The 27,472-nt window shown below is 49.9% G+C and overlaps 1 protein-coding gene, 1 long non-coding RNA gene and 1 other non-coding gene across 6 annotated transcripts; 2 read left to right on the plus strand and 1 right to left on the minus strand.

Annotated features, from left to right (window-relative positions):
- Nucleotides 1–1,036: 1,036 nt before the first annotated feature.
- Nucleotides 1,037–16,906, plus strand: LOC107523428 (uncharacterized). 2 transcript variants are annotated; one of them, XR_009552941.1, is made up of 7 exons: nucleotides 1,037–1,162; nucleotides 1,605–1,687; nucleotides 2,076–2,153; nucleotides 4,211–4,358; nucleotides 5,266–5,472; nucleotides 14,152–14,306; nucleotides 16,892–16,906. It is a non-coding gene; the product is annotated as an uncharacterized LOC107523428 (long non-coding RNA). The 2 variants fall into 2 exon arrangements; XR_001601818.2 differs by lacking the exon at nucleotides 2,076–2,153.
- On the plus strand, nucleotides 4,420–4,492 carry LOC132542296 (small nucleolar RNA R38). Its single transcript, XR_009553388.1, has one exon. It is a non-coding gene; the product is annotated as a small nucleolar RNA R38 (small nucleolar RNA).
- ST6GALNAC2 (ST6 N-acetylgalactosaminide alpha-2,6-sialyltransferase 2) lies at nucleotides 6,934–27,472 on the minus strand. Of its 3 annotated transcripts, none has more exons than XM_060202815.1 (9): nucleotides 27,217–27,472; nucleotides 23,503–23,563; nucleotides 17,208–17,382; nucleotides 16,196–16,364; nucleotides 15,697–15,835; nucleotides 14,500–14,603; nucleotides 12,189–12,272; nucleotides 9,513–9,612; nucleotides 6,934–7,828 (listed from the first exon to the last, which is right to left on the minus strand). In XM_060202815.1, the coding sequence occupies exons 1-9, from the start codon at nucleotides 27,342–27,344 to the stop codon at nucleotides 7,661–7,663; spliced, it is 1,128 nt and encodes a 375-aa protein (XP_060058798.1). In that variant the 5' UTR covers nucleotides 27,345–27,472; the 3' UTR covers nucleotides 6,934–7,660. The 3 variants fall into 3 exon arrangements, with proteins under 3 accessions (XP_060058798.1, XP_060058797.1, XP_060058796.1); XM_060202814.1 differs by having other exon boundaries at nucleotides 12,189–12,317; XM_060202813.1 differs by having other exon boundaries at nucleotides 12,189–12,389.

Genomic DNA, 27,472 nt, shown 5'->3' on the forward strand with positions numbered 1-27,472 from the left:
GAAAGAAAGAAAAATCTTCGAGATCTTACAAATGCAAAGTGATTTCAAATAAGTGTAAACTTTAGCCCTGGCACCAGTTGTTATTTTGCCTTGTTCTTTTGCAAATGAAACCAGGATCAGTTTCCTTTGAAAAGAAAAAAATAATAAAGAAGAGGGAAAAAAAAACAATACTCAGAATTAGCAGAGGGTATTCTGTTATCTCCCTTCAGTTACCAGCTGGTGGTCGTGCTGGCACTACGAATCCACCGCTCCCAGGGGCCTTTTTTTTTTTCCCCCCTCCATTCTATTTTGTTGGATAGGACAGAGAGAAATTGAGAGGGGAGGGGAGGGAGACAGAGAAGGAGAAAAGACAGACACCTACAGACCTGCTTCACGACTTGTGAAGCATCCTCGCTGCAGGTGGGGAGCGGGACTCGAACCCAGACCCTTCCGCATGGTAACTTGTGAGCTCAACCAGGTGTGCGCCCGTGTCTGGCCCCTCCTCCGTTCGTTTATAATCTAATCATGTTCTGTCCTCGGAATCAAAGTCACAGGAGGGCAAGGAAGGAGCGGGCCTCAGCAGGCTGGGGTATTTGGAGAAAAGATTCCGAGCAGCCCCGGCGCGGTGCTCACGGGCGCCCTCTGCCGCCCGCGCCAGGACCTCGCCGCTCTCACCCCAACTTTAAAGCGGTGAGCGGGTCGTCCTGGCAAACAGTTCCCCTGAATCTCCCTCCCCCAGATGGCTCCTCCTCACTCAAAATGCAATTAAATGCGAAATCCGATTGGGGCTCACTCAGTTTCCTTCAAGGTCTCCCTCGGCCTGTCTGTAATTCACTCCCGTTAGAGACAGCCAGAACACTCGGTAGCTAAATGACTGTGATTGGAGCGATCCGCAGAGACGCTTCCAGCCTCACGGCCTCTCTACTACCGTCGGTAGCCATCAGCATCTCGTCCCCTCGGCAGGGTGGCAGGAAAGATACGGCAGCCCCGCAGCAGTGGTTGTTTGGACTACATTTCCCATCGGCCCTTTTCTAACATCGCGAGGTTTTCGGCGAGATCGCAGGGATGACTTCGGCGCAGGCGTGGTTTCCTTCTCTCTTTTGCAGGCGGGCCGCGTGCGTGGTCGTCATGGCGGCCTCTGTCCCGGCTCGAGTCTGCATGTGGTCTCGTGCCTTTGGCGATGGTGAGGCTGCGGAAATGGGAAAGGAAGCGGGGGCTCCACCTTGACATGACAGTATTGCTGGGTTCCCCTTTTCTCGTAAAGGGGATAATAAGCCAGTCTTCCCCCTTGGGACGACTGGGAGAACTAACTGAAGGACTTTGCAAACGGCGCGATTGCTTGCTCCTGGGGAGCGCTCCCCAGTGGGTGTCGGGGGTGTCTTCTGGGGACAGAGGGTCCTTCGCTCCCTGCAGCCACGCGTCCGTGTGTGCCGGTGGCCCATCTTTGTTCTGCATCACGTGTGAAACTACTGCAGCCCCGAGTCACTTGGAGATGACCCCAAGCAGTTTGGAATCCAAGTTTGCAGAGTGGAAAGATGGGATTTCGACTTTGGAGGGCGGTAGTTTATTTATTTATTTTTTAAACAAAAACAACTCTAACGAGGCCTTGTGTTCCTCTCCCCCAGGTCTGCCACTGGCATCTGCAGAGATGGCAAGAAGCAGATCTGCAAGTCGAAGCCTAAAAGTAACGAGCGGAGCCGTGAAATGAGTGAGAAAGGGTGCGGGCAGGACCTGGGTGGTTGCCAGGAAGGGGCGGTGGGGGCACTGAGATGGTGTAAAAGGCCTGGCACACCGGCGTGTTCAGCTGTGTGAATTCGCTGACACGGGAGTCCAGTTAAGCAAGAAATCAGCCCCTGCGTGGGACCGAGGGCCTGTTAGTGTGACGTGGGGCCACTAGGTGTCACTATTGGAAACCAAAGTGGGTGCCGCCTGATACATGGCTTGGACTAAGGTTTGGTGACTAGGACCTAGAAATGTTCGTTACTGGTTGAGCTGAGGATTTAAAAGTTTTTCCCTGTCTGAAAACCTCTTGTGTGATTAATTCTAAAATACTGAAGCTCAGCTCTTAAGTGTTGTCCATATTATTTCAATTAAAGGTGTAGTCTTTGGGGAGAAAAAGAAAAAAATGGAAGACAAGCATCTTAAGAGATGTTGAGTGTGAAGATCTATAAGTGGTAAGGTTTTCTTTTTAAGTCACTTAAGTTTTATTTCTTTAAATGGCAAGATATTTTAACTCTTGGGTTTTGAGCATATGAGTCTTTCAGGATTGTTGTTGCCCAGATAATGGGAGTGGAATGAACCCTCCTTGTTTGCCACTCTCATAAACTGTTAGAACTCTAAATAGGTGAAACCAGTCACTCACAACTTAGAATATATGTATGAAGGGGCCAGGCGGTGGCTCACCTGGTTGAGCTCACATGTTACAGTGAACAAGGACCTGGGTTCAAGCCCCTGGTCCCCACCTGAAGGTGGAAAGCTTCACACGTGGTGAAACAGTGCTGCAGGTGTCTCTGCCTTTCCCTCTTCCCCCCTCTCAATTTCTGGCTGTCTCCAATAAATATAATTTTAAAAAAGGGAATATATGTAGGCAACAAAAGGAAATAAATATATATATATTTTTAAAAAGAATATATGTTCCAGGGAGTCCGGAGGTAGAGCAGTGGGTTAAGTACACATGGTGCAAAAATTCAAGGACTGGCATAAGGATCCCTAATCAGGTCTGCAGGTGTTTTATCTTTCCCCCTCTCTGTCTTCCCCTCCTCTCTTTCTCTATCCTATCCAACAGCGACATCAATAACAAGGGCGACAAAAGGGAATAAATTTTTTTTTAATCTTTTTTATTTATTTATTCCCTTTTGTTGCCTTTGTTGTTTTATTGTTGTAGTTATCATTGCTGTCATTGTTGTTGGATAGAACAGAGAAATGGAGAGGAGGGGAAGACAGGGAGAGAGAAAGATAGACACCTGCAGACTTGCTTCACCACTTGTGAAGCTACTCGACTCCCCTGCAGGTGGGGAGCCGGGGGCTCAAACCGGTATCCTTATGCGGGTCCTTGTGCTTTGCGCCACCTGCGCTTAACCCGCTGCGCTACAGCCCGACTCCCGGGAATAAATTTTTAAAGAAAAAAAAGAATATATGTTCCAGCAGTGGCTCTGGAGTGGGACCCAGGAATCATGTGACCTGTTTTTTTAAGAGCATGCCTGTAGGGACAGTTAGTTGATGTGGTCTAATCTTAGCTCAAGATTTTTATTACAGCAAGATTATAGCCCTGGCTATTTAAAAGTGGCTCTCAGGACAGATTTGTAATCCTTAAAAAAAAAACACCTTAGCCACGTAGTTGATCTGGAAGGAGGAATGAGCTTGTGTGGTGCTTCTTAGAAACTGGTATCCTGGGAGTTGGGCAGTAGGGCATTGGGTTAAGTGCACGTGGCAAAAAACGCAAGGACCTGAGCCCCGTTTGAGGGCCCTCCACCTGCAGAGGAGTCGCTTCACAGGTGCTGAAGCAGGTCTGCAGGTGTCTCTTTCTCCCTGTCTCCCCCTCTTCTCTCCATTTCTCTCTGTCCTACAATGATGACATCAATAACAAGAAAAACAAAGGCAACAAAAGGGAATAAATTTAAAAAGTACCCTTTTGTATGTCTGGCTTTCAATAAACTGACTCAAAGGAATTCACTCTCTTGTATTTAACTGGCACGCACACACACACAACTGGGATTGACTCTTGTTCTCAGCTGTCAGGCACTTTGTATAGGGGAGAGCCTTTCTTTAAAAGGCACAGTTGTGGTCTGGGAGGTGGTGCAGTAATAGGGCTTTGGATTCTCAAGCATGAGGTCCTGAGTTCGATCCCCAGCGGCACATGTGCCAGAGTGATGTCTGGTTCTTTCTCATTAATAAATAAATCTTTAAAAAAACAAAGGGCACAGACAACTTTGCCAGGTCTAGGGTGCTAGGTACTAGATAAATAGAAAAAGGATAAGAGACAAGACTGAGTTCTCATATAGTAAAGAACATGATGGGGAATTCAGAGCTCGTAGAATGTCTGCAGCAGCCTGCCATGCTGGTGGGAACTGAGTCCGTGATGATGTAAAGTTATCCCTGTCTGAAGGCAGCAAAGGCCTTCCTCTGTGGAATCTGGATGTCTGAAATTCAGTTCCCCAAGCTTGCTTTATAGAGAATTTAGGCTTGATGTGCATGCTGCCACTGTTTAAAACTCCCTTCCCCCCTTTGCCAGGTGTAGTTTCAAATTTAATTTCTGAGACCAAAAAAGGACTTTCCAGAACTGCCTGGATCTGAAGCAGAACTTTCGAGTGTAAAAGAAGACCTTTTCGGTAAGCTTTTTGTTTCCCCTGCCCTGGACTCCACTGCTTGACCTGAAGCAGGTAAAGTGATTCTTAACCTGTAAGCTTTGCTGTTATCTTATGTATCCTTAAGCCACACACACAAAGCCTATGATGGTTAGTTATCCCTGTCTGAAAATCTCAGCTGAGGGAAAACAATCTATTCTGAGGCTTTATGAGAAAGAAGTCACATTGAATTAACTGCACAGAGCACTGTGTGTATCCTGCTGGGACCCTCTACAGCTTAACGCCCAGTAATGTGGCTGCCCTGTGGGGGTCTGGGCAACTTGATTTCTGTCTCTTGGAGTACAGGCTCAAGGGCTGGTAGAAATAGGCAAGTAGCCTGGATTTGATTGTGCTGTTAAAGTGGAATGAAAGTGCTTGTCAAGTTTCAAGAAAATGAATGCCTGTTTCAAAACAGGAATGTAAAATCTGCCTCAGTGATAAGCTTAACAGTTTCTGCTTACCAGGGTTTGCATAATAGTGGTTTTGTAACATTAACCAATATTTAAGAAAGCAGGGGCACCTTGGGCACTAGCAGGACTGTTTGGTTCCCAGGTGCTTTGTTTACACCATGAGACGTGGGGAATGTCAAGCTGGCTCAGTCCTGCCTGAAGGGCTTGACTATTACGGGTCTGTTCCTTAGGTGGCAGGACTGGGCTGGCAGGCATATTAAGAATTTTAAGTGGGTACACATTGCTTTTCTGTTGAAATGGGGAGGTGTGTGTATGGATCCTTTATATTATTAAGGCTACAGAGATCTGGACCTAAGGCCCTTGATCCCAGGTAATTACGATTAGAGCCTGCCATTGAGGGTGAAAGTAGAAGCAAATGGGAAGGTCTGCCGGATTCTAGTATCCACCTAAACTTAAAGTGTGGCTTGATTCCCTCTGCGGGTGGGGGAAGTGTCAATATAGCAGCATTTCATGCTTCTTTTTTGTTCATTTAGCAGATACTGCTCCCTTCCCTGAATACATGCTGTCGTGCCGGGTCATCTGTGAACCTTACCAGCCTGTGTGGCAGCTTGGAAACTGCTGGATGGAGCCTCTGACACATGGCCTAATAAATAACTAGTTAAAACAAATGCTTCCAGAGAGCCTTTTTTAAAAAAAAAAAAAAAATTGAGAATGAGTGATAGAGACCACTAGTGTCACTGGTACGTGTGATATTGGGAATCAAACTCAGGACCTCATACAAGTGCTTTATCCACTGTGCCATCACCAGTCAGCGGTAGCTTTTCAAGTTAATTAGTTGACAAATTAGATTGTCCCATAAGGTTTTATAGGTTGGTTCCCACTGAATAATAATGTGTACAGATTTTTTTTTTTGCCAGAGCATTCCTCAGCTCTGGCTTAGGGTAGTTAGTCCTAGGGATTGAACCTGGGATGTATGGTATTTGAAGAGTACTTGAAGTTTATCTTCAAAAGTACCCTCCCTGCCCACCCCCCTTCACTCATGCTTTCCATTACAAGGGTATCCAATCAATATAGTGCCAGTCCTCTGAGATTAGGCATTGTTTAGCATGGCGGAAACCCCTCCAGCTCCTCAACCCCAGATAAAACAAACAATTCGAGTGGAAGGTGGTAGTGCTAGACTTAGATTTCATTCCAGAATCCCAGTACCTGGAACAGTGCTGTCCTGGAGATGAAGCACCATTTCATCTTGCCAAGGTGAAGTGAATGGAGAGGTTGACCCCATGCCAGTAACAATGGTAGATCCTCTTTTTTTTTTTTTTTTTTTTTTTTTACTAGAGCACTGCTCAACTCTGACTTAAGGTGGTATAGGGGATTGAAGCTGGGACTATGGAGCCTCAGGCATGAGAGTCTCTTTGCATAACCATTATGCTATCTACCCCTGCCCTTTTTTGAGTTTTAAGTAATCAAAACCCAAATATTCCGTCTACAATAGCAGTATTCACTGGTGATTGAATTCATCTTTTGTTGAGCATGTTTTTAAGATCAGCCTTTCAAAACTGCACAACTAGGGGCCATATCTTGGTGAACTGGCCAAAGGTGCCTGTTTTTTGCACAAACTCCTACTTTATAGAATTACAGCATATACAGTTAAAAGGCAATAGCACAATACATCCCCGGGCTTGGCTACAGGTTGTATGTTAAGCTGTCCTTAAGCGGAAACCCAAGTGATCTAAGAAGTTGGGGAAGTAGCTATGCTATGAATCTTGAAAAAGACAAAGACAGCTGGGGGGGGGGGGGCAGGTGGTAGTGCACCTGGCTGAGCACACATTACAACACTCAAAGACCCCTGGGGTGAAGCTTTGTGAGTGGAAGCAGGGCTCCAGGTGTCTATCACCCCCTTCCCTCTTGATTTCTGGCTGTTTCTATCCAACAAAGATGCTAAAAAAGACAAAGCTGCCTGGGAGTCAGCGGTAGCACAGCGGGTTAACTGCACAGCAGCGGGTTAGGTACAAAGAGCAAGGGCTAGCATAAGGATCCCAGTTCGAGCCCCCAGCTCCCCACCTGCAGGTGAAGCTAGTCTGCAGGTGTCTTTCTCTTTCCCTCTGTGCCTTCCCCTTCTCCATTTCTGTCCTAACAAAAACGACATCAATAACTACAACAATCAAAAGACAAGGGCAACAAAAGGGAAAAAAAAAAGCTACTTATCAATAAAGTTCCAATTTATTGATGTCATAATGTGAGACCAAGGGTTATTACCTGTTAGAGAAGTCATTGGTGTCAAAGTGGTATATCACTAAAGGGGCTTCCCTTTAGGTCGTCTGTACAGAAATACCCTCCTATGGTTCTTGCTTCAGTGTGGTCTCTGCTGAGTACCCTGTGTGGTGAACATCCCCCAACACGAAAAGACACAATGACTGTCTGTGTATGCAGTTATCTACGCTTCAGAGTCTGCCATCTGTGCTCCGGGCAGAAGTCAGTCAATTGTCGGGAAGGTTAGGATGAGGTCCTTGAGGTGCTGTGTAGTCAGGCTGGATGTAAGAAGGGGAGTGTTCCTCTTGTACTGCCTAGTCCAGAGCGAATGCAACTGGGGACATTTCCTGAAGTCACTCAGCACCAATTGCCGGCCTGGAGAAATGCCTACCCGTGGTGGCTGGTAAAGGTTATGATTGGAGTGTTGTCTTCAGTTTTGAAATGAGAGTAGTTTTTTTTTTTTTCCTTGACCGAATTTGGGATTTCTGTCTCAAGTCTAGAGGGTAGTTGGTCTCAAGCTGAGAACAAGATGGTGTCCCACAGTGACCAGTGGCAGTCATAAATCGACCTCTTACTGCCCTCTGTAGGGGAGGACGAGAGGAATGAGCGTTGGAACCCTGCTCAGGTTGGAAAGGTCAAGTGGATGAGTGCAGCAGTGAAGGGCTGGGTGCTTCAAGGTCAGCGTTGGTACAGCTGAAGGATACCAGCCTGGTGAAGGTCCCTCCACAGGGACGCTTCTAGGGACAGGTCATGATTCACATAGAATATTAGTGGCTTCTTGATTCGTTCGAAGTAGTGGTCAGAAAATTTCCGGTAGTTACTTGTGATGAATCCATAGGCACTAACCTGGACAGGGATAGTCATTGGGTTAGCAAGTGGTGAGCAATGTGTAGATTGCTTAGGTGACTGGTGTGAATGTGCAGAGAATACCGCACAGTAGCCTCAAGCACTGTGTTTTTGTTATCCTTTTCATTCTACCCTTAGGAAAATCATATAGGTAGGCATCGCTCTTGTCTTATAAATGGGGAACAAGGTCAGACACTTTACCAAACTAGTGACGGGGACTTGCCAGGACTGGGCTTTGGGCTTGGTCAGATCTGTGACTGCAAAGCCATGATGTTCAAGTGGACACATAGGCCCATCACCTGTTTTTCATGTGAACGGTAATTGCAGTTTGGGGCCAGGTGATAGTGCACCTGGTTGAGTGCACATGCTACAATGCACAAGGACCTGGGTTCAAGCCCCTAGCCCCCACCTGCAGGGGGAAAGCTCCACAAATGGTGAAGCTGGGCTGTAGGTGTTTCGGTGTCTTCCTATTTCTCCACCCCTCTCAGTTTCTACTGGAATAAATATTAAAAACAAAACAAAAATGGTAATTGCAAGCAAGAAACTCTGGGTGTGTGGAACCAGAGTCAGTGGCTAAAGTATAGACGTCTTTTTTATTTTTATTTTTCTCTTGTTGCCCTTGTTTTTCATTGTTGTTGTAGTTGTTGTTCTTGTTAATGTCGTCATTGTTAGATAGGACAGAGAGAAAATGGAGAGAGGAGGAGAAGACGGGGTGGGGGGAGAGAAAGACAGACACCTGCAGACCTGCTTCACCGCCTGTGAAGCGACTCCCCTGCAGGTGGGGAGCCGGGGGCTGGAACCGGGATCCTTATGCCGTTCCTTGTGCTTTGTGCCAGGTGCGCTTAACCCGCTATGCTTCCGCCGGACTCCCAGTATAGACATCTTGTACTGGCTTGAGCCTTTACCTGAAAACTACTTCTCCAGCTCTGCCTTCATACAGCTCAAGTAGGTAACTTTTTTTAAAAAAAGATTTTATTAATGAGAAAGATAGGAGAAGAGAGAGAACCAGACATCCACTCTGGTATATGTGCTGCCGGGGATTGAACTTGGGACCTCATGCTTGAGAGTCCAATCCCTTAATCTGCACCACCTCCCAGATCACTCAAGTAGGTAACTTTCCACCTGAAACTTCTCATGGGGTGATTTCAACAAGAGTATATGTGTGGAAGGTTAAACCTGCTGCCTCACTCCAGCTGTGCTGATGTTTTGTTCCCAGATAGGCAATTTGATCCACACAGTGATTGCCCTGGGGGTAGCTCTGGGGCTGGAGGCCCCAGGAATGAAGGTAAGGCCGGCCCAGAAACAACTTTAAAAGGGACCCTGGTAGTCCGGGAGGTGGCACAGAGGATATAGCAGTGGATGCTCAACAATGTGGTCTCAAGTTCAATACCTGGCAATACTTGTACCAGAATCATGCATGCCTGGTTCTTTCTCTCCACTTATCTTTCTCATGAATAAATCCTTTAAAAAAAAGGGGGGGGGGACCTGGACAGTAGGTGCTAAGCGAGGTCCTCAGTGGCACTTCTGCCAGCACTTTCCGTAGACCACACCACTCCTGCAGCTGGGGAATCTCTTCTGCACAGGATAGAGGCCTAGACTTTAGGGAACGAGAGGCTTCCTGGATCCAGTTAACCTTCATTCACACCTGTCCTCTGAGACTGTGGGCTCCCACAGCAGCTCTTACCTGGTCACAGGTGTGCAAGGCTGTCAGCAACATGAGGGCTCCAGTACTTGGCATGTAAAGGTCTCCGAAACGTGTGTTGATGAACTTTGATTTCAAAAACCTGGAAGCAAATTTCTCAGTCTCGTTATACTGTATAGCCCATTTGAACAGAGCAGAAAGCTCCATTTGCTTCTGGCCCTTCTACCGCAATCCATTTCCTGTTTGGGTACATTCAGATGAACCTCTAAATGCAAAATTCCTCCACTGAAATAAGACTGGCAATCCAGGAGGTGGCACAGTGGATAAAGCATTGGACTCTCAAGCATGAGGTTCTGAGTTGAATCCCTGGCATCACATGTGCCAGAGAGATGCTCTGGTTCTCTCATCTGTCTCATGAATGAATGAATGAATAAGTATTAAAAACAAAACCGGGTGTGGTAACCCGATCGAGTGCGCACGTTAACAGCACACAAGAGCTGGGGTTCAAGCCCTGGCTGCCCTCCTGTTGTGGGAGAGCTTCACAAGCGGTGAAGCACTGCTGCAGGTGTCTTTCTGTTGCTCTATTTTCCCCATTCCCACCCTTCAATTCCTGTGTGTATCCAAAATAAAATAAGTGCTTAAAAAAAAGTAAGGGAGTCGGGCTGTAGCGCAGCAGGTTAAGCGCAGGTGGCGCAAAGCACAAGGACCGGCATAAGGATCCCGGTTTGAACCCCGGCTCCCCACCTGCAGGGGAGTCGCTTCACAGGTGGTGAAGCAGGTCTGCAGGTGTCTATCTTTCTCTCCTCCTCTCTGTCTTCCCCTCCTCTCTCCATTTCTCTCTGTCCTATCCAACAACGACAATAATAATAACTACAACAATAAAACAAGGGCAACAAAAGGGAATAAATAAATAAAATAAATATTTTTAAAAAAAAGAACTCCAAAAAAAAAAAAAGTAAAAACAGGGAGTCGGGCAGTAGCACAGTGGGTTAAGTGCATGTGGTGCGCAAAGTGCAAGGACAGGCATAAGGATCCGGGTTCGAGTCCCCCCAGCTCCCCACCTGCAGGGGGGTCGCTTCACAAGCGGTGAAGCAGGTCTGCAGGTGTCTTTCTCTCCCCCTCTCTGTCTTCCCCTCCTCTCTCCATTTCTCTGTCCTAACAAGACGACACCAATAACAACAACAATAATAACTACAATAAAAAAGGGCAACAAAAGGGAAAATAAATAAATAAACAAATAACAACACTTTAGAACAGAGTGGGGGATGAGAAAGCTATACTCCAACCCTCACCGGAGACCTGGGACCTTTTCGTTTCAGCTATACCTGCCTTCACCCCTTGGCTATCAAGTCACCATAATGCCCAGGGCCTGGGGGGGAGGGGGAGATGCTGGTTTTTTTAAATTTAATTAAAAATTTTTTTTTTTAGCTTGACACTTAAGTTTCTCTAACCCCCAAGATTTGACCAGGCACTTATGAGGGCCAGGGTGTGCAGGGCAAAATGGAGTCACTAGTGAGGGCAGTGTGCACGAGGCATGTGTGAGCAAAACACACACACATGCACACACGCGCGCACACACACACATTTGCACAAAGCGCCGAAGTGAGGCCACAAATGGTATAGTGATCACAGTCCTTTTCTCTTGGCCCTGGAGTCAGGTCTATATTGGGCCAAGCAAACCATGAGTTCCCTCAGACCATTCATTTCTTCCCCTGAATGGGCTGGGATGCAGGGTCTTCAGAGTGCCCCCACCCCCCATACACCCATCCACTGCCTTTCACAGGCTCTGCCTGGATACAGAGTCTGTGCTTGAGGGCTTCTCAGCCTTGACTCCACTGTTTGAGGCCGGCTCATATTGGTGGTGTTGCAGAGGGCTTCCAGCATTGTGGAGTGCTCTGAAGCACTCACCACACTTACCCTCTTACTAGTGGGGCAGGCAACACCTAATGTCTCTAGATGGGGGGAGGAGATGACCTGTATCCCTAAGGACCACGGGGAGGGGTGGCAGTGGTGGTGGTGGTGAGGGAGGTCTGGTTGCTTGCTCCATAGTTTCCTCCCCAGAGGTCACCGTGACCAGCTGTGTTTAGACCTAAAGGCAAGGGGGCCTTCATTTCTGACTGCCCTGTCACTGTCCTGTATTCCCAGTGGTCTGTGCCCTCAAAAACATCCTTAGTCGGGGGCTGGGCGGTAGCGCAAACGGGTTAAGGGATTGGCTCAAGGATCCTGGTTCAAACCCCCGGCTCCCCACCTGCAGGGGAGTCGCTTCACAAGTGGTGAAGCAGGTCTGCAGGTGTCTGTCTTTCTCTCCCCCTCTTCTCTTGATTTCTCTCTGTCCTATCCAACAAGGATAGCATTAACAACAACAATAGTAACAATGATAAACAACAAGGACAACAAAAGGGGGGGGAAAGAAAAGCCTCGGGGAGCAGTGGATTCCTAGTGCAGGCACCAAGCCCCAGCGAGAACCCTGGAGGCAAAAAAAAAAAATGCTTGGTCAATAAATCCTGAGTTATCCTGAGTGGCCTGTCCATTCCCTGTTGGCCTGCCTCCATCCTGGCACTGCAAACCCATGGGAAGCACCTGCCAGGCATATACCAGGCACACACACGCCCTGATGGTCATGTATGGCCTGTGGGCCCATAGATTGGGACTGCAGTGACCTGGGGCAGGTGTGAAAGGGCCTGGAAGGGGGCACCCCCACCCTTCCCCCCACTGTACCTCTCTGTCAGGTAGCTGATGAAGTCTGGATGGAGAAGCTTGAATTTCCTGGCAGAGGCTTCTGGTCCAAAATAGGTCTGAGGCCTAGGACCCACGATAAAAGTGGACAGAGCGCCCCAACCCATCGAGCTGGCAGGGGGAGGGGAAAGGGCAGGTGCCGGCGCCAGTCCTCCTGCCATAGATGGACCGGTAGGGCCGGGGCTGGGAGTAGAAGCGGGAGAAGGGGGTGTAGAAGGTAGCCGGCAGGCTGGAGGGAACCACGTGTGGCTTGCTCCCCACAAGGATGTTGGTGGGCAGCGTGTAGGAGAGAGAGGAGGGAGGCGTGAAGAGCGAGGGCGGCGTGGGGAAGGAGCTTTTGACCCGGGGATGATGGGGAGGAGGCGGGAGGAGAGGGAAGTAGAAGGAGTCCGGGAGTGGGGGCCGCTGCTGCTTGCTCTCCTGGGAGGCCTGGCAGGTGCAAGGACAAGGCACGCAGCACTGGACTTGGGGAAGGCAAGATGTAGGGGGCTGGAAAAAAGGGGGCTCCTTGAGGAAGCGGGGCACATAGGGGGCGATGAAGGAGGGGATTTTGGGAATGGGCCCAATGTAGGAGGAGGAGGCGATAGGGCCATAGGAGGGGGACCTGGTAATGAGTGAAGCCGGGGTGAGGGAAGGGTTTCGGGATAGGACTTTCAGGCCAGACTGGGAGGGAGACTTGGAGGGGGGTGGAGTGGGGCCTTGGCTGGACCCTCGGGGCACATGTTGGATGTGAGGACTGGGGGTCAGGGAGGAAGCCCTGGAAGAGGGCTGGGAGGGAGTGGGGGTGGGAGGGTGGGAGGGGGGCCGGGAGGGGGGTCGAGAGGAAGACCCCCGAGTGGGGGAGGGGGAAGGGGAGGGGGCAGACCCACCGGAGTTGGAGAGGGGCTGCTGGCTAGGAGAGCTGACGATATGGTTGGAGCGGGACTGGGAGGGGGACTGGGTAGGGGATGGATTAGGGGACTGGGAGGGGGAGCTCATTGGTGTTACGGGGGGCTTATGTCCACCTGATGTCTCTGAGCAAGCCCCCCCCAGAGAGCCCCGGCCAGCCCGGGTCACAAAGCCCACCTCCTGACAGGCTGCAGCAGATGACCCATTGTTGGGTAATCACAGGGCGGGGGTGGGGCACAGGGCTGGGGCCCAGCTGACACTGGCCAAGCTCTGCGGGGGGTGGGGTGGGGGGGGAGGTGGGAGACCCCCAAAGACCACCTCCGGAGCTCCTCTTTGTGGGGTGTGGGTGAGATGTCTCTCTGAGAGAGGAGGGTTGGTCACCCACTGTGACCATAGAGTGGTGGAGATTTCTAAAGACCCAACTCAGGGACAAGAAATGGTTCAGCAGCTGGGAAGACAACACAGTAGTTCTACAGAAGACTTTAATGCCTGAGACTCTGAGGTCCCAGGTTCAATCCCTAGTACCACCATAAGCCAGAGCTGATCGGTGATCTGGTAAAAACAATAAAAAAGTAATTATTAGCTGCTGGGGAGGTGGCAGTGTGGATAGAGGGTTGGACTCTCAAACATGAGGTTCTGAGTTTAATCCCTGGCATTACATGCTCTAGTTCTCTCTCTCTCTCAAAGAAATAAATCTTATTTAAAAAAGAAGGGCTGAGGAGACAGCATAATGACTATGCAAAAGACTCTCATGCCAGAGGCTTCCGGATCTCGGTTTCAGTCCCAGCACCACCATAAGCCAGAGCAGTGCTTTAGTCAGTCTTTCATAAACAAAACACAAGATCATCATCATAATAATAAATAAAAGAAGAAGAAAGAAAATGAAATTATCTCAGCACCACAGGGCAAGGCTAGGCACAGAGCCAAGACACAGTTCAAAAGAGTTGGACACAGGCCTGCTGCCCAGGAAGTCATAAAAAAAAAGAAAAAAAAAGAGTGTCTTTTATTCCCACTTCATAGGATGCGAGACCTACACAGTCTGCTCTCTCTTTCCTAGACGCAGAATGGCATGGACACTGTCCCCTGCCTTCTTGGACACAGAATGGCACGGACTCTGGTCCCCGTCTTCCGTTTCCAGCCACAATGCACCTAGAGGGTGGCAGAGGCTGCCTGCCAGGTGGCTGGGTTGGCTGTGGTGCTCAAAGCCTGAAGGTAGGAGCCAGGCCTGCCTGGACCTGCCAGGAAAGCACCCTCTGAAGGGAGGCTGGGGCCTAGCAGGCTTTGACAGGTGCTGGAATAGGGAATCTACATGTCAAAGCTTTGCTGATTTCTTGGGGATTTCCTCCCTACCCAATGGTGGGCCCCAGGAGCAAGGGGAGAGGACCCCAGGGTTTCCACAGCTCACCTGTCCCCTTTATCCTGGCCTTCTGGGACAGGCACACCCAGAATGGCTGACCTCAGCATCACGTAGTCCCGGATGTCAGAGGGGATGAAGATGTAGCGCAGGTCCTGTGGGGACAGCAGAGATGCTGAGCTGGGGGAAGAGCCCACATCCTGTTCCTGCTCAGAACAGGGTGGGAATTTGGGGTGGGGGTGGGGGGTGCACAAGCCTGCTGCCTGGGACCTGGTGGCAAAAAGTCCCTTCAGTGCTTGTCATTCCCACTTGGAGTTTGGTGGTAGTTTCAGCACATAGTCATAAACCCTTGGAATCCCAGGTTCAGTCCCCAGCACCACCATAAGTCAGAGCTAAGCAGTGTTCCGACAACAGCAATAATGACAGCCTAATTGCAATAGCTAGGTGGCCTTGGACACATTACCATCTGAAAACAGGCAGCTGTAATGACTGTAAAAGCCAGGCATGGGGGTGGGAGTAGATAGCATAGTGATTATGCTAAGAGACTCCTATGCCTGAGGCTCCAAAGTCCCAGGTTCATCTCCCACACCACCGTAAGCCAGAGCTGAGCAGTGCTCTGGTGAGCCAACGAACAAGCCTGGGCTGGAAAGCCTCTGCAGTCCCCTCCTCTCTGTGCATTTACAGCCTCACTTGCTGCTGCTCTGCTGATGGGACCCCAGGCCACATTCAGTTTTTGGGTTTTTTTTTGTTGTTTTCTCACCAGAGCACTGCTCAGCTCTGACTTATGGTGGTGTGGGGGATTGAACCTGGGACTTCCAGTGCATCAGGCACAAAAGCCTTCTTGCATAGCCATCATGGTTATCACCCCAGCTCATTTTTCTTAAGATTTGTTTTGGTGGGAGAGAAAGCAGAGTACTGGTCCGCTCTGCTGTAGGGCAGTGATGGGGAGTGAACCTGGGCCCTCTGAGGTGCTGGGCCTCAGTCTTTTCACTGGGACAACAGAGCTGAGGCTACGGAGTGTGCACGAGGTGCCTGGGGCAAGGCGAGCTTTCGGTTTTCTCTGCCAGTCGAGTTCCATTCCCAGGCCTCCTTGCCAAACCCTCCTCTACAGCCTGTCATGTGCCCTCCAGCTGCTGGTACAGCTCTGCCCGGAGCTGGGGCATGGGCTCTGTAGCCCACCTGGAGAGGGGTCTTCTGAACAGTGGTGCTGACTACCAGCAGTACCAGAGTGCCTGTCGGGGCCCTCACCTGCCCTTGAGGTACGGAGGTGAAGCCCAGGCTCCTGTAAGCGATGAGGGAGTTCTTCATGGTGTTTACAGTGAAGCCATAGAAGGAGGTCTTGGCGCCCACGTCGCGCTCAAAGCCTTTGATCACAGCACCGTTGAGCCTGGTCCAAATAGAGGCCATCAGCCTCCTTGCGGTTGTACCTGCCCTGTGTCAGTGCTTCCAGCCCAGGGCTCTGTCCCCCTATGTGCCCCACAGGCAGCACTGGGTGGTCACCAGCCTGATGCTCATTCCTCTGGCCCTTCAGGGCTGCCCTGTGAAATGGGCAAACCTGGCCCTGGTGGCTCCCTCCTTGCTCCCCTTGGCATGCAGGCACCCATGCTGTCTGTAGGCCTCTTTGCATCGGCCTTGTCCTGGCCCCACAGCCATTGTCTGAGGCCAGAGCCTCCTCGGCCCCTTGGAGAAGGAGCCGCTCCCCCAGGGGTTTGCTGAGGACCAGCTCCTAAGCCCCTGTCCCATATACCTGAATACATAGTCATGGGCATCAATGTTCCTTCCTTGGCGGGAACCATTCAGAATGCCTCCGTTGCCCACAACAGCACACCGGACGCAGGCTGGGAGGGGCTCCTGGGGGTCACCAAACAGCCTGGCACTGTCAGAGCTGTTCAGGAGACTCAGGGTGGACACGATGGCTGTGGGTGTGGGACGGAGAGAAGGGGGGCTACTGATTCTGGCACCCTGCTTTGCCTGGGACCCTCTCTCTCTCTCTCTTTTTTTTTTTTTTTACAGATTTTTAATTTTTTTAAACTTTATTTGTTGGATAGAAACAATCAGAATTTGAGAGGGAAGGGGGTGATAGAGAGATAGACACCTGCAGCACTACTTCACCACCTGTGAAGCTTTCGCCCTGCAGGTGGGGACCGGGGGCTCGAACCTGGGTCCTTGTGCACCGTAACATGTGCACTCAACCAGGTGCACCATCACCTGGCCATGACTGGGATCCTCTCAAAAGATAGAGCAGAGGGGCTGAGAACTGAAGAGAATATGATGGCGGTGGTGGGGTTCCCTGAATACCCCAAATAAATAGTCCTTTCAAGACTGTTTTCCAGAAGACAATAATCTGAGGCTTTCAGGGGGTAGGAGGGTAGGTTGAATGGGGAGGGGATTCTGAGATAACCGCCCCCCACACACACACACACTATTTCCCCTCAGCTTGCAGGCTGTGCAAAGTTCCCCAGCTCCAGACTTGGGCCATCTTTGGACACTGGCACCTTTCATACCAGAGAACTCCAAGATGCCGAAAGAACAGGGGAGGGGTAGTGACAGCCCCTCTCACTGACCCCCAGGGTGCATGTCGGGGTGGAGGGGGAGGTCAGGCAGGGTTCCAGGGGGCTGGGGGAAGGATGGGGAAGGGAGCTGTTCTGAGGTCCTGCTGGGAGGAAAGGGGCATAGGGACTGGCACCCTAGTGCCATGAGGGCAGGGAGCTTTTGGCAGGGCCAGCAGTGAGAGGAAGTGGCTGGGGGCAGCGGGTTACCTTGGCGGGGGAGCCCCTGCCAGCCATAGGGGGCTTTGTGCTGACTCAGGCTGTCCCAGAGTTTCTGGCTGAAGAGGCCTCCCTGCAGCAGCACTGGAGTGGAGAGGTTGAAGAGGCTCCGGAAGTGGGGGTGCCTCTGAATGGCTGGGTACAGGGGGTACCCGCAGGGCAGCCTCTGTGGGTGAGATCAGAGCACTGAGCCAGAAGGCTCGATGTGGGGGAGGCGTCCCATGAACACAGGGGGACAGAGTTGCTCTTTCCTCCTAGCCTTAGGTCACCACCAGATCTGAGAGCTGAGCTGGCCTGGGGTGCAGCAGCCCAGAGGAAGTCAGAGAAACTTCTGGATCTGCTCTGCCCAGTGCTTCTCCTGGATGCTGCATCTCCGTGACCTGATGGCTCTGGTTCCTTCCTACTTCACCTCACCTCCACTTACAGAAATGTTGGGGTGTTTTCCAACAGATTGGAACGGCCTGCCTTGCCTTTGCTGGAGGAACTCCATCTTGGCCTTGGGAATCAGCCTGCAAGCAAATCCTAATTCTGACAGACCTTGATGAGAGGCTGCTAGTTACGCTGAATAGCAAAGCACCCCTCCCCACACACACAATTACTGCACAACCAGAATATGACTTTATTTATTTATTGCTGTTGCTGGAATTCACTGATCTGAGCCAACTTTAAAAAAAAACAACGTTTTAGGGAGTTGGGGCGGTAGTGCAGCGGGTTAAGCACACCTGGTGCAAAGCACAAGGACCAGAGTAAGGATCCCGGTTCGAGCCCCCGGCTCCCTGCCTGCAGGGGAGTCACTTCACGGGCGGTGAAGCAGGTCTGCAGGTGTCTATCTTTCTCTCCCCCTCTCTGTCTTCCCCTCCTCTCTCCATTTCTCTCTGTCCTCTCTAACGACGATGACATCAATAATAACTACAACAATAATAAAAAGACAACGAGGGCAACAAAAGGCAAAATAAATAAATAAAATAAAAAATACTTTGTTTAAAAAAACATTTTACTGGGGGTTTAATGGTTTATAACACAGTTATTGACATATTGCCAACATTTTTTTTTTGATAGAAAAATCTGAGGACTGGGGAGATGGCATAATGTTTATGAAAAGGACTTTCATGCCTGAGGCTCTGAGGTCCCAGATTCAATTCCCTGCACCACCACAAACCATAGCTGATCAGTCTCTCTCTTGTTCTTTCTTTGTGTATCTCTCTTTCATTTAAAATAAATCAAAAAAAATTTTTTTAAGGGCACTGAGTTTAGCACACATGTGCAAGGTCCTGGGCTCAAGCCCCTGGCTCCCACCTGCAGGAGGAAAGCTACACAAACAGTGAAGCAAGGCTGCAGGTATCTGTCTCTGTCCCTCTCTATCTCCCTCCTCCCTGTAAGTTTCTGTCTCTATAAATAAATAAAATATTTTTAAAAGAAAACTGCTTGCATATATAGATATATGTGGAAAGTCTGAGGCAGAGAGAGCGAAAGAAAACACAACACTGCTGAAATGTCCCCCAGTATAATAGGGACTGGGTTTGAACCTGGGTCAGAGCAAGCAAGCGTCAGCCCGGCTTTGACCTGGCACGTTATGATTGGGCCCTCCTCAATCGCTATCGAACAGGCCATGGCCGGTGCGCCGCTATGTTCCATCGCTGGGGAGCCAGAGACGAGCCGAACTGCCCCTGCGGCTCCAGACAGACTATGACCCACATAGTCAACGACTGCCACCTCTCCAGATTCAAAGGAGGTCTCGAAACTTGACATCAGGCTCAACCTGACGCTGTTGACTGGCTACGGAAGAAGGGCAAACGCTAGAAGAAGAAGAGCAAGCCCCTTCCCTGATGCGCTGTCTTTTTGGTACTCAGAATAAGACCTTATTTGGAACAAGGACTTAGAAGCCCCAGTGGCCTAATGAATAAGGCAGCGGGCTAGGGTCTTTGCAGGTGTGGTTAGTTAAGGTGAGGCCATACCATATTAAGGGGGAATTAATTCAGAGATGGAACTGCAAACCAAGGGAGGAAGCCTGGAGCTGCCTAAAACTGGGAGGGCAGGAAGGGTCGTCCTTGAGAGCCTTCAGAAGGTTTAAGGCCTCATGACATCTTGATTTTGGTGTCAAGCCTTAAAAAAAATTTTTTTTTATTATTATTTTTATCCAGAACACTGCTCAGCTCTGGCTTCTGGTAGTGCTAGGTATTGAACCTGGGACCCAGAACTTGGTTTAAGCTATCATTAGTTAGTCATTAGTTCCAGCAGCTGCCAGTGCCTCTGGGCAAAGAGAGGTTGTGGGTGGATGGGTGTGGCGTCCTGGACAGGCTCCTCCCCATCTGCCCACTCTCAGCATTCCACAGCCTTGGCCTCCGCACAGATACTGTGAATGCTGAAGGGGGCTCTTTATCAAGCCACTGGTTCGACCAAAGGTCTGTGCAGAAAAAGAGCTGGATAGTCTTTTCTACCAGAAGGTGGCATATGAACGCATCAAAATCACACTCTGCAAAAATGGCGCTATCAAAAGTACGGGACTTTTGGGAAAATGGGGTCAGTGGTACAGCATTTGGTACTGTGGCTGGGGAGGCAGAGTCCAGGGCATGAGTGAGTTATCATCTGCACCACATTTGACTGGTGCTTTGGTATCTCTCTCTCTGCTCATAAAATAAATAGATAAAAATTACAAACAAAATGCAAATAAACTTTGTGATGCATGAAACAAAAAGAAAAACTACCCAATAAAAGCACTGTTTTTAGACACTCTTGATGGTCAACAAACCTGTACGTTCTTCTTTTAAAAAATATGTTACTTTTATTTATTTATTTTAATGAGAGAGAAAGAGTCTCTAGAGAGACTCTGAGAACAGAGCATTGCTCAGCTCTGACTTATAGTGGTGATGGGGATTGAACCTCGGACCTCAGAACCTCAGACAGGAAAGCCTTTTGCAAAACAATTATGTTACCTCCCCAGCCCAAACCTGTAAGTTGTTTTTTTAAAAAATGAACTTGCTGATTGGGAATGTGGTATAGTAGGTAGAGCATAGGATTCATAAAGCAGAGGCCCTGAGTTCAATCTCTGGTACCACATATGCCAGAGTTCTTCCCCCCTTCTCACTACATTAAAACTATATGGCAGGTAGGGGTGAGGGGAGATAGCATAATGGTTGTGTAGAGAGACTCATGCCTGAGGCTCTCAAGTCCCAGGTTCAATCCCTCACACCACCATAAACCAGAGCTGAGCAGTGCTCTAGTAAAAAAAAAAAAAAAAGTTAAAAACAAAAACAATTGTCAGCCAGGGATGTGGTGTAAGGGATAAAGCACTGAATTAAACATGAGGTCCTGAGTTTGATTCTTGGCATCACAGGTGCCAGAGTGATGCTCTAGCTCTCTATCATTGATAAGTAAATGAATATTTAATATATACATGGTGAAGACCTGAGTTTGCTTGTGGAAGTACGTGTGGGAAGGATGGCAGCTTGTGTGTTGTGAAGTGGTGGAGAGAGAATTGGAATTCAACATTGGCCATGTGACGTGGATGTGTCTGCTTCATTAGCCCTCTCTGATGCCTTTGTTGGGTGTGACTTTCTGCATTGGCCTAAGTGTTCTTGTTGACAAAACTGCTCCTAAGTAAACATGGAACTTGTGGCAAAGCTCAAATTATCTCTTAATGTCCCCATCCTGCTAAAATAAATTCACATTTTCAGAGCAAACCTCACAGCAGAGATGACTACTAATCTCCTTACTGTTCCCTTTATTATAGAGAAGTTTTCCAGGGCTTTCTGGATTAGGCTCTCGGGGGAAAAACTCCAGAGTCTCCATACCTGATGGCTGTGCTTCATCTGGGAAGCTGGCTAGATTTTCATTGCTCATGAACGTGGAGACAAAGCTTCCTTCACTGTGGCCATATTGAGTCAGATACTAACTTATCTCTCATGCCTTTTTTTAATATATTTTTTTAATTGGGAGGATTAGTGGTTTACAGTCAACAGTAAAATACAGCAGTTAGTACATGTGTAACATTTCTCTTTTTTTTTTTTTTTACCAGGGCAATGATTAACTCTGGCTTATGTTGATGTGGGGCATTGAACCTGAGACTTTGGAGCCTCAGGCGTGAGATTCTCTTTGCATAACCATTATGCTATCTACCCCTATCCTCTCAGTCTTCCACATAACGATTCAACCCCCTTTATGTCCTCCTCTGCTTTCGTGTTCTGGGACCCAAACCCTCCCCCCTACCCCACAGTCTCTCATGCCTCTTGGCACACTTTTAGCTCAGTGCCAGCACTACAAATCCACCCATTTTTTCTTTCTAATTTCTATTTTTTATTTGATAGGACAGAGAGAAATCGAGAGGGAAGGGGGAGATAGAGAAGAAGAGGGGCAAAGAGCCACCTGCAGACCTACTTCACCATTCATGAAGCTTCTTCCCCCCCTGCAGCTGAGGAGTGGGGCTTGAACCCAGGTCCTTGCGCTTAACCAGGTGCTCTACCACTCAGCCTTGTACTTTCAACTGATTGTATCTTGTGGTTTTGCATTGTTAGGTATCGCCAAAGCCACTTCCAACCCTTTTAGAAATCCAGGTGGGGATCTATGCCAACTGTCACTAAGAGGAAGTGGTGGCTGACACACAAGAGGTGGAAGGAACTTCAGGGAATAAAGATGGCTGTTCAAGCGCTCCTCAGACATTGAGGCCTCTCAGCCTGCTAGCCTTGTGTCTACCAGGCTGCACCCCCATTACCCATTCAGGACTACTTACTCTATTACTGAACGGCTTTGTGGGCAGGGAAATCTTTCTCCCAGATAATTATTTATTTATTGGATAGAGACAGTCAGAAATTAAGATGGAAGGGGGTGATGGAGTGGGTGAGAGACAGAGAGACACCTGCAGCACTGCTTCACCACTTGCAAAGCTTTCCCCCTGCAGGTAGGGACTGGGGGCTTGAATCTGGATCCTTGAGCATTGTAGCATGTGTGCTCAACCAGGTGTGCCACCGCCTGGCCCCTCTATTAGAGAACTCCATCAACAAGTCCCAGCTAGGTATCTTGGACACTGATGACAACTCTTAGACCCAAGTCAACCCAGAGCTACCCACTCCTCCTCCAGCTGCACTTAGGCACAGAGCAGACAGAGGCCACGATGCAGTGACTCAGAGTTAGGTCAGGGATCCAACCAGAGAGTCTAATCCTAGTCTAATCCTTCTTCCTGAGTGACCTAAGCACGGTGCCTGGCTTCTTTGTGCCTCTACTTGTCCCACTTCCTCCTACTGTTGCTGTGAGGACCAGGAGGGGTGTCATTCACTTAGAACCCAGTGAAAGCACTTGGGGCTGCAGTTCAGCAGCTGGTTGGTCGCTCAGGACATGCATAGTCAACCTTGGCCATGATGAAGTGGGCCCCAAGTGGGCCCCAGAAAATTCTTGAACCTTCTGGGCAAGCACAAAGTATATCCCTAATGTCTCACCCAGGTGAGCAGGTTAAATGGGCTACAGATGGTTTTTTCTTCACTGGGGGGATTAATAGTTTACAGTCAACAATAAAATAGTAGTTGGTATGTGGGTAACATTTCTCAGTTTTCTCCATAACCCTGTAGCCCCCACCTGGGTCCTCCTCTGTCATCATGTTCCAGGACCTGAACACTCACCCCACCCCAGAGTTCGTTACTTTGGTGCAATACACCAACTCCGGTCCAAGTCCTGCTTTGTGTTTCCCCTTTGAGAGCTTGTTTGGAGGTTCTAGCAGGGGAGTGTCTACTCGCATACCTTCGCATACCCTCGCCCGAAGGCCAGTCCGTCTCTATACGGGCAAGGCCGTCCTCTTTGACCAAGCATGCAGCTCTGGGAGGGACGCACATGGAGCAGTGAGGGAGGAAGGGGACACCTGCCTAGCCAGCCAGATCAGCCGAATCAACCCTGGCGATCAATGGGGTGACAGATGTTGTAGTCAGATCACCCTCACATCCATGTTTTTCCCTTTGAAATAGACATTTTGAGGTCTAGGAATGTGAACTTGGGACCTCAGGACCTCAGATATAAAAGTCTTTTGCACAACTCCCCAACCTAAACCTGTAAGTTCCGCATCCCTGGAAGTTTTCAGCTGGACATTCCTCAGGGGCACATACAGGATATCTTCTCTGATCTAGGGGTACAAGGAAGCCTTGTGTCCTGGCCTGAGAGGCCTGACTGGCTGGCTGCTCAGTACCATGTTTCCTGCCCAACCTTCTCAGGAGAAAATTCTCACTTTGCTCTTCTCTTTCCCCATCTCCCCATCAGAGTGAGAATACTTACTCAACATTGCCACAGAATCAAGAGCTCACTGTACCTTCCTTGTCCCAGGGTTCACATTCTTGGACCAGAAGAATTCATGAAATGATGTAGTATTCCTGTGGGACAGGGCAGAGAAAGACAGAAATAAAGTCGGGATTTGCCGGGCGTGAGGTGTTTGCGTGTCCTGGCGTCTCCCCCGCCCTGGAGATCTGACTGGCTTCTCAGCACCAAGAGCTGGCTAAGTCCATCAAGATCAAAGGTGTATCTGCTCCTTTGATCTGTGTGGCGTGTGTGATATGTCGGGGAGTAAACTCAGAGCCTCAGACGTGTGAGGCATGTGCTTCATCACTGAGCTACATACTCAGCCCTCTCTGCTTCCCTGCTCATATTCCTGTCCAAGTCTCTTTCTTTTTTTATTTTTAAATTTTATTTATTTATTATTGGATAGAGACAGAGAGAAATGGAGAAGGGAGGAGGAGATAGAGAGGGAGAGAGAGAGACACACCTACAGCCCTGCTTCACCACTTGTGAAGCTTTCCCCCTGCAGGTGGGGACTAGGGGCTTGAACCCAGGTCCTTATGCACTGTAATGTGAGTGCTTAACCAAGTACACCACTGCCTGGTCCCCCCAAGTCTCTGTTTCTAGTCATACAAAATCCGATTGCATTGTTTGCTTTGCCCCATGTATCAACCCGGAAATCAGTGATCCCCTTGCTAAGCAGTAGCCATACAGAATTGATAGAAATAGCAAGATGGTCACATAAAAACATCAAATTGGTGGTGGTGAGGGGGAGACAGCATAATGGTTATGCAAGAAGACTTTCATGCCCGAGGCTCCAAAGTCCCAGGTTCAATCCCCAGCACCATTCATTATAAGCTAGAGCTGAGGTGTGCTTTCATATAAATAAATAACTAAACAAATAAGTAAATAAATATCTCCCTCTAGGGAAAGTCTCTTGCTGTCAATAGTGGCTTTCAGTGTGATGATGGATGAGCCAGGTTTACTGCTAACAGGATCATACAAAAACTGTCCTTTAAGGACTAGCAGGGCCTCATGGTGACACCATTATTACCTGTGTTCATTCTGGAGGGAGACAAGGGGTTAACATTATTTCACCCCCACCCCACCTCCAGGTGTCCCCAGCATTTGAGCAGAGGGCAACAGAAAGGAAGGAGTAGGGGGGGTTCTTTTCCATTCAGAAGGGGGTCAGACCTCCCCAACAGCCAGGAGGAAGAGGGGGCTGGGGGTGGGGGAGGACTCCAGACTGGCAATGTGCAAGGGGAACAAAGGGCTCTTGTTCCTGTTTAGGTGTGGAGGCAGTGAGCCTGTGACCTGCCTCCTCTCACATTTCCCTCAGCATCTGGAGGGGAAGCCACAAAGAGCAGGGGTGGTCCCTTCCTCCATCATGGACTGGCCAGCGGCCCACCCTCCTCATCCCAGAGTTCTCTCCCTGAGGAGGATCTGGGACTCTGGCGCCTTTGCGCTCAGCTGCACCATTGAGGAGAACTCCCAGGGCTCTTTTTCCTTTCATGTTTAACTGCTCTCAGCTCTGGTTTGTGGTGGTGTGGGGTATAGAACCTGGGACTTTGGAGCCTCAGGTTTAAGAGTCTCTTTGCACAGCCATTATGCTATCTACCTCTGCCCCTAAACTTATTTTATTTATTTAAAGAAATTGAGAAGGGGGATAAAGAGGGAGAGAGACAGAGACAGAGAGACACGACACCTGTATCTTGTGAAGCTTCTTCCCTGCAGGTGGGGACAAGGGCTTGAACCCAGGTCCTTGTGCACTGTAACAAATGCACTCTACTGAGTGCACCACCACCTGGTCCCTAAAGTGTCCTCTCTTTACACTTTTTAAAAATTATTTATTTATTTATTCCTGAGAGAGATAGGAAGAGAGAAAGAACCAGACATCACTCTGGTACATGTGCTGCCGGGGATCAAACTCAGGACCTCATGGCTAAGCATGTGATGCTTTATCCACTGCGCCACCTCCTGGATCACCATTTTTTACTATTTTTTTTTTTTTTTTAAACCAGAGCACTGCTCTGAGCTCTGGCTTATGGTAGTGTGGGGTATAAAACCTGGGACTTTGGAGCCTCAGGCTTGAGAGTCTCTTTGCATAACCACTATGTTATCTCCCCCACCCTGGGTCCTCTCTCTTATAAAACAATGCTGACAACAGATGGTCAGGGAATTGGTGCCCCATACTGAGCTTTGCCCCCCCAAAACAAGTGTCTTTACAGACCCAGAAAGCCCCATACCTGGAAACTACCCATCCAGACTTCTCTGTAAATCCCCTGGCTGTACTCTAGCCTCTAACCTGCTCTGGTAGGGGAGCCCCTCTGCCATTCACCACTAGGGAGGTCCCACCACCTGCTCACCCCACCCCTAACCTGCCCCCTGGGGCTGGAGCTACAGGCAAACAACAGGGGCTCAGCAAACCCCACACTAAAGCTGCAGTGGATAACTTTCAAAGAACGTTTAGTATGGCTGGAGAAATCACTCAGTCGTGGAGCAGCACAGGCTTCACCTGCAGAAGACCCTGGTTGGGATTTCTGGCACCAACCAAGCCTCTCATCAGTCCAGCAAAGACGTCTTTACATACAACTGATGAGAATCCCCTCTGTCCTTTCTGGCTTCTCCCTCAGTGCAACTTCTGATTACACAAGTCTATTAAGCCAGCTCTGATTAGACTATTTGGGGTGACCTTTGAGCTAGATCCCTGGAAACAGATAAAAATTTTGCCAAAGGGAGGTCAGGTGAGACATGTGAAGGTGGATGCCTGGGAAGGGGAAAGGCTGGGCCAGAGGCCTCCCTGCCTGCAGGGTCCACCTTCCAGAAGTGGAGCTAAATTCTTTGGAGGCTTCTTCAGTAACTGGAAGTGGCACCTCCCAGAGGCTGGCTCTCAGGTTTCTCCTCATAGGGCACAAATAAAAGCAAAGTGAATGGGGCAGGCAGGAGGGAGGGCTGGAGGGGAACTTGGCCTCAGCTTGCAGCCAGGAAAGCCAGGGGAGGCCTGATAGCGCCTAGGCGGCACTTACCCAAACAGACCCAGCAGCAAAGGCTCAGGGATGGCGGGGAGCCCAACCCTGCCTGTGGGGCAGAGACCTGGTATCATTTGGGCAAGGAGACCCAGTGAAGTTAGAAACCAGAAACCAGGTGGGGGTGACTGATAGCATAATGGTTATGCAAAAGACTTCAAGGTCTCTGGCTCTGAGATCCTCCAGGATCCATCTCCAAACTCTGGTGTGCTTCTCTCTCTTGTTTCTCTCTCTCTCTCTCTCTCCCTTTGGGGTGACAGAATAATGGTTATGTAAAAAAGACTTCCAGGCCTGCGAGATTTTGAGGTCCCAGTTTTAACCCCAGCACCACCATAAGCCAGAGTTGAAGGAGTGTCTGGTCTGGTCTCTCTCTTTCCTCTCTTTCTCTCTCTCCCTCTCTATATATTCTTGATGAAAACAGGGCTGTCCTTACTGGTGACCCTGTCCCATGCGGATGGTAGTAAGTGTCCTCACCGGGGCCCCTGGGGACTGGCTCTCCAGGCCGTCGGAGCAGGTGACCCGAGGGCGCAGGCTCGGGCCCTGTCACCCCCGGGCGGTGCAGACGGGCTGGGCAGGTGTCTCTCGGCTCGCGGGGGCGGCGGGCGAGGAGGCTCCGGGGACAAGAGCCCCAGCTGGAGCCCGGCGACCCGCCGACCTACCGCGCGCCGGCCCTCGCAGCCCTCGCGGAAGGCGGCCCTCCCCGCCGGCCCCGCCGAAGCCCTTACCTGGCTCGGGCCCCGGGCGCCCCGTAGGGCTGGGCGGCCGACGAGTAAAGGACGAAGAGGATCCCCGAGCACGCGGCCGCTAGCAGCCCCAGCAGCAGCCAGAAGAGTGGGCCCCGCGACAGCCCCATGCAGCCCCGCCGGCGAGCGCCCCGTCCGCCGCCGCAGCCCGGGTGCAGGTGGAGGGAGCCGGCCAGGAGGCGGCGGCTGCCCGCTCTGCCCCGCCGGCCTCCTCCCGCGCCCGGGCTCCCCGCGAGGA

Source organism: Erinaceus europaeus, chromosome 12 (genome assembly GCF_950295315.1).
Source record: "Erinaceus europaeus chromosome 12, mEriEur2.1, whole genome shotgun sequence".
NCBI classification, from domain to species: Eukaryota; Metazoa; Chordata; class Mammalia; order Eulipotyphla; family Erinaceidae; genus Erinaceus; species Erinaceus europaeus.

Excerpts from the sequence above, each read along its gene's own strand:
- ST6GALNAC2 (XM_060202813.1), bottom strand. The coding sequence starts at position 27,344 with ATGGGGCTGTCGCGGGGCCCACTCTTCTGGCTGCTGCTGGGGCTGCTA. Across the intron at positions 12,390-14,499 it reads GGCCAGGATAAAGGGGACAG|CCCCGGCCCTACCGGTCCAT; the intron begins GTGAGCTGTGGA and ends TTCTACTCCCAG. Across the intron at positions 7,829-9,512 it reads CCTTGCACACCTGTGACCAG|GTTAGTGCCTATGGATTCAT; the intron begins GTAAGAGCTGCT and ends ATCCCTGTCCAG.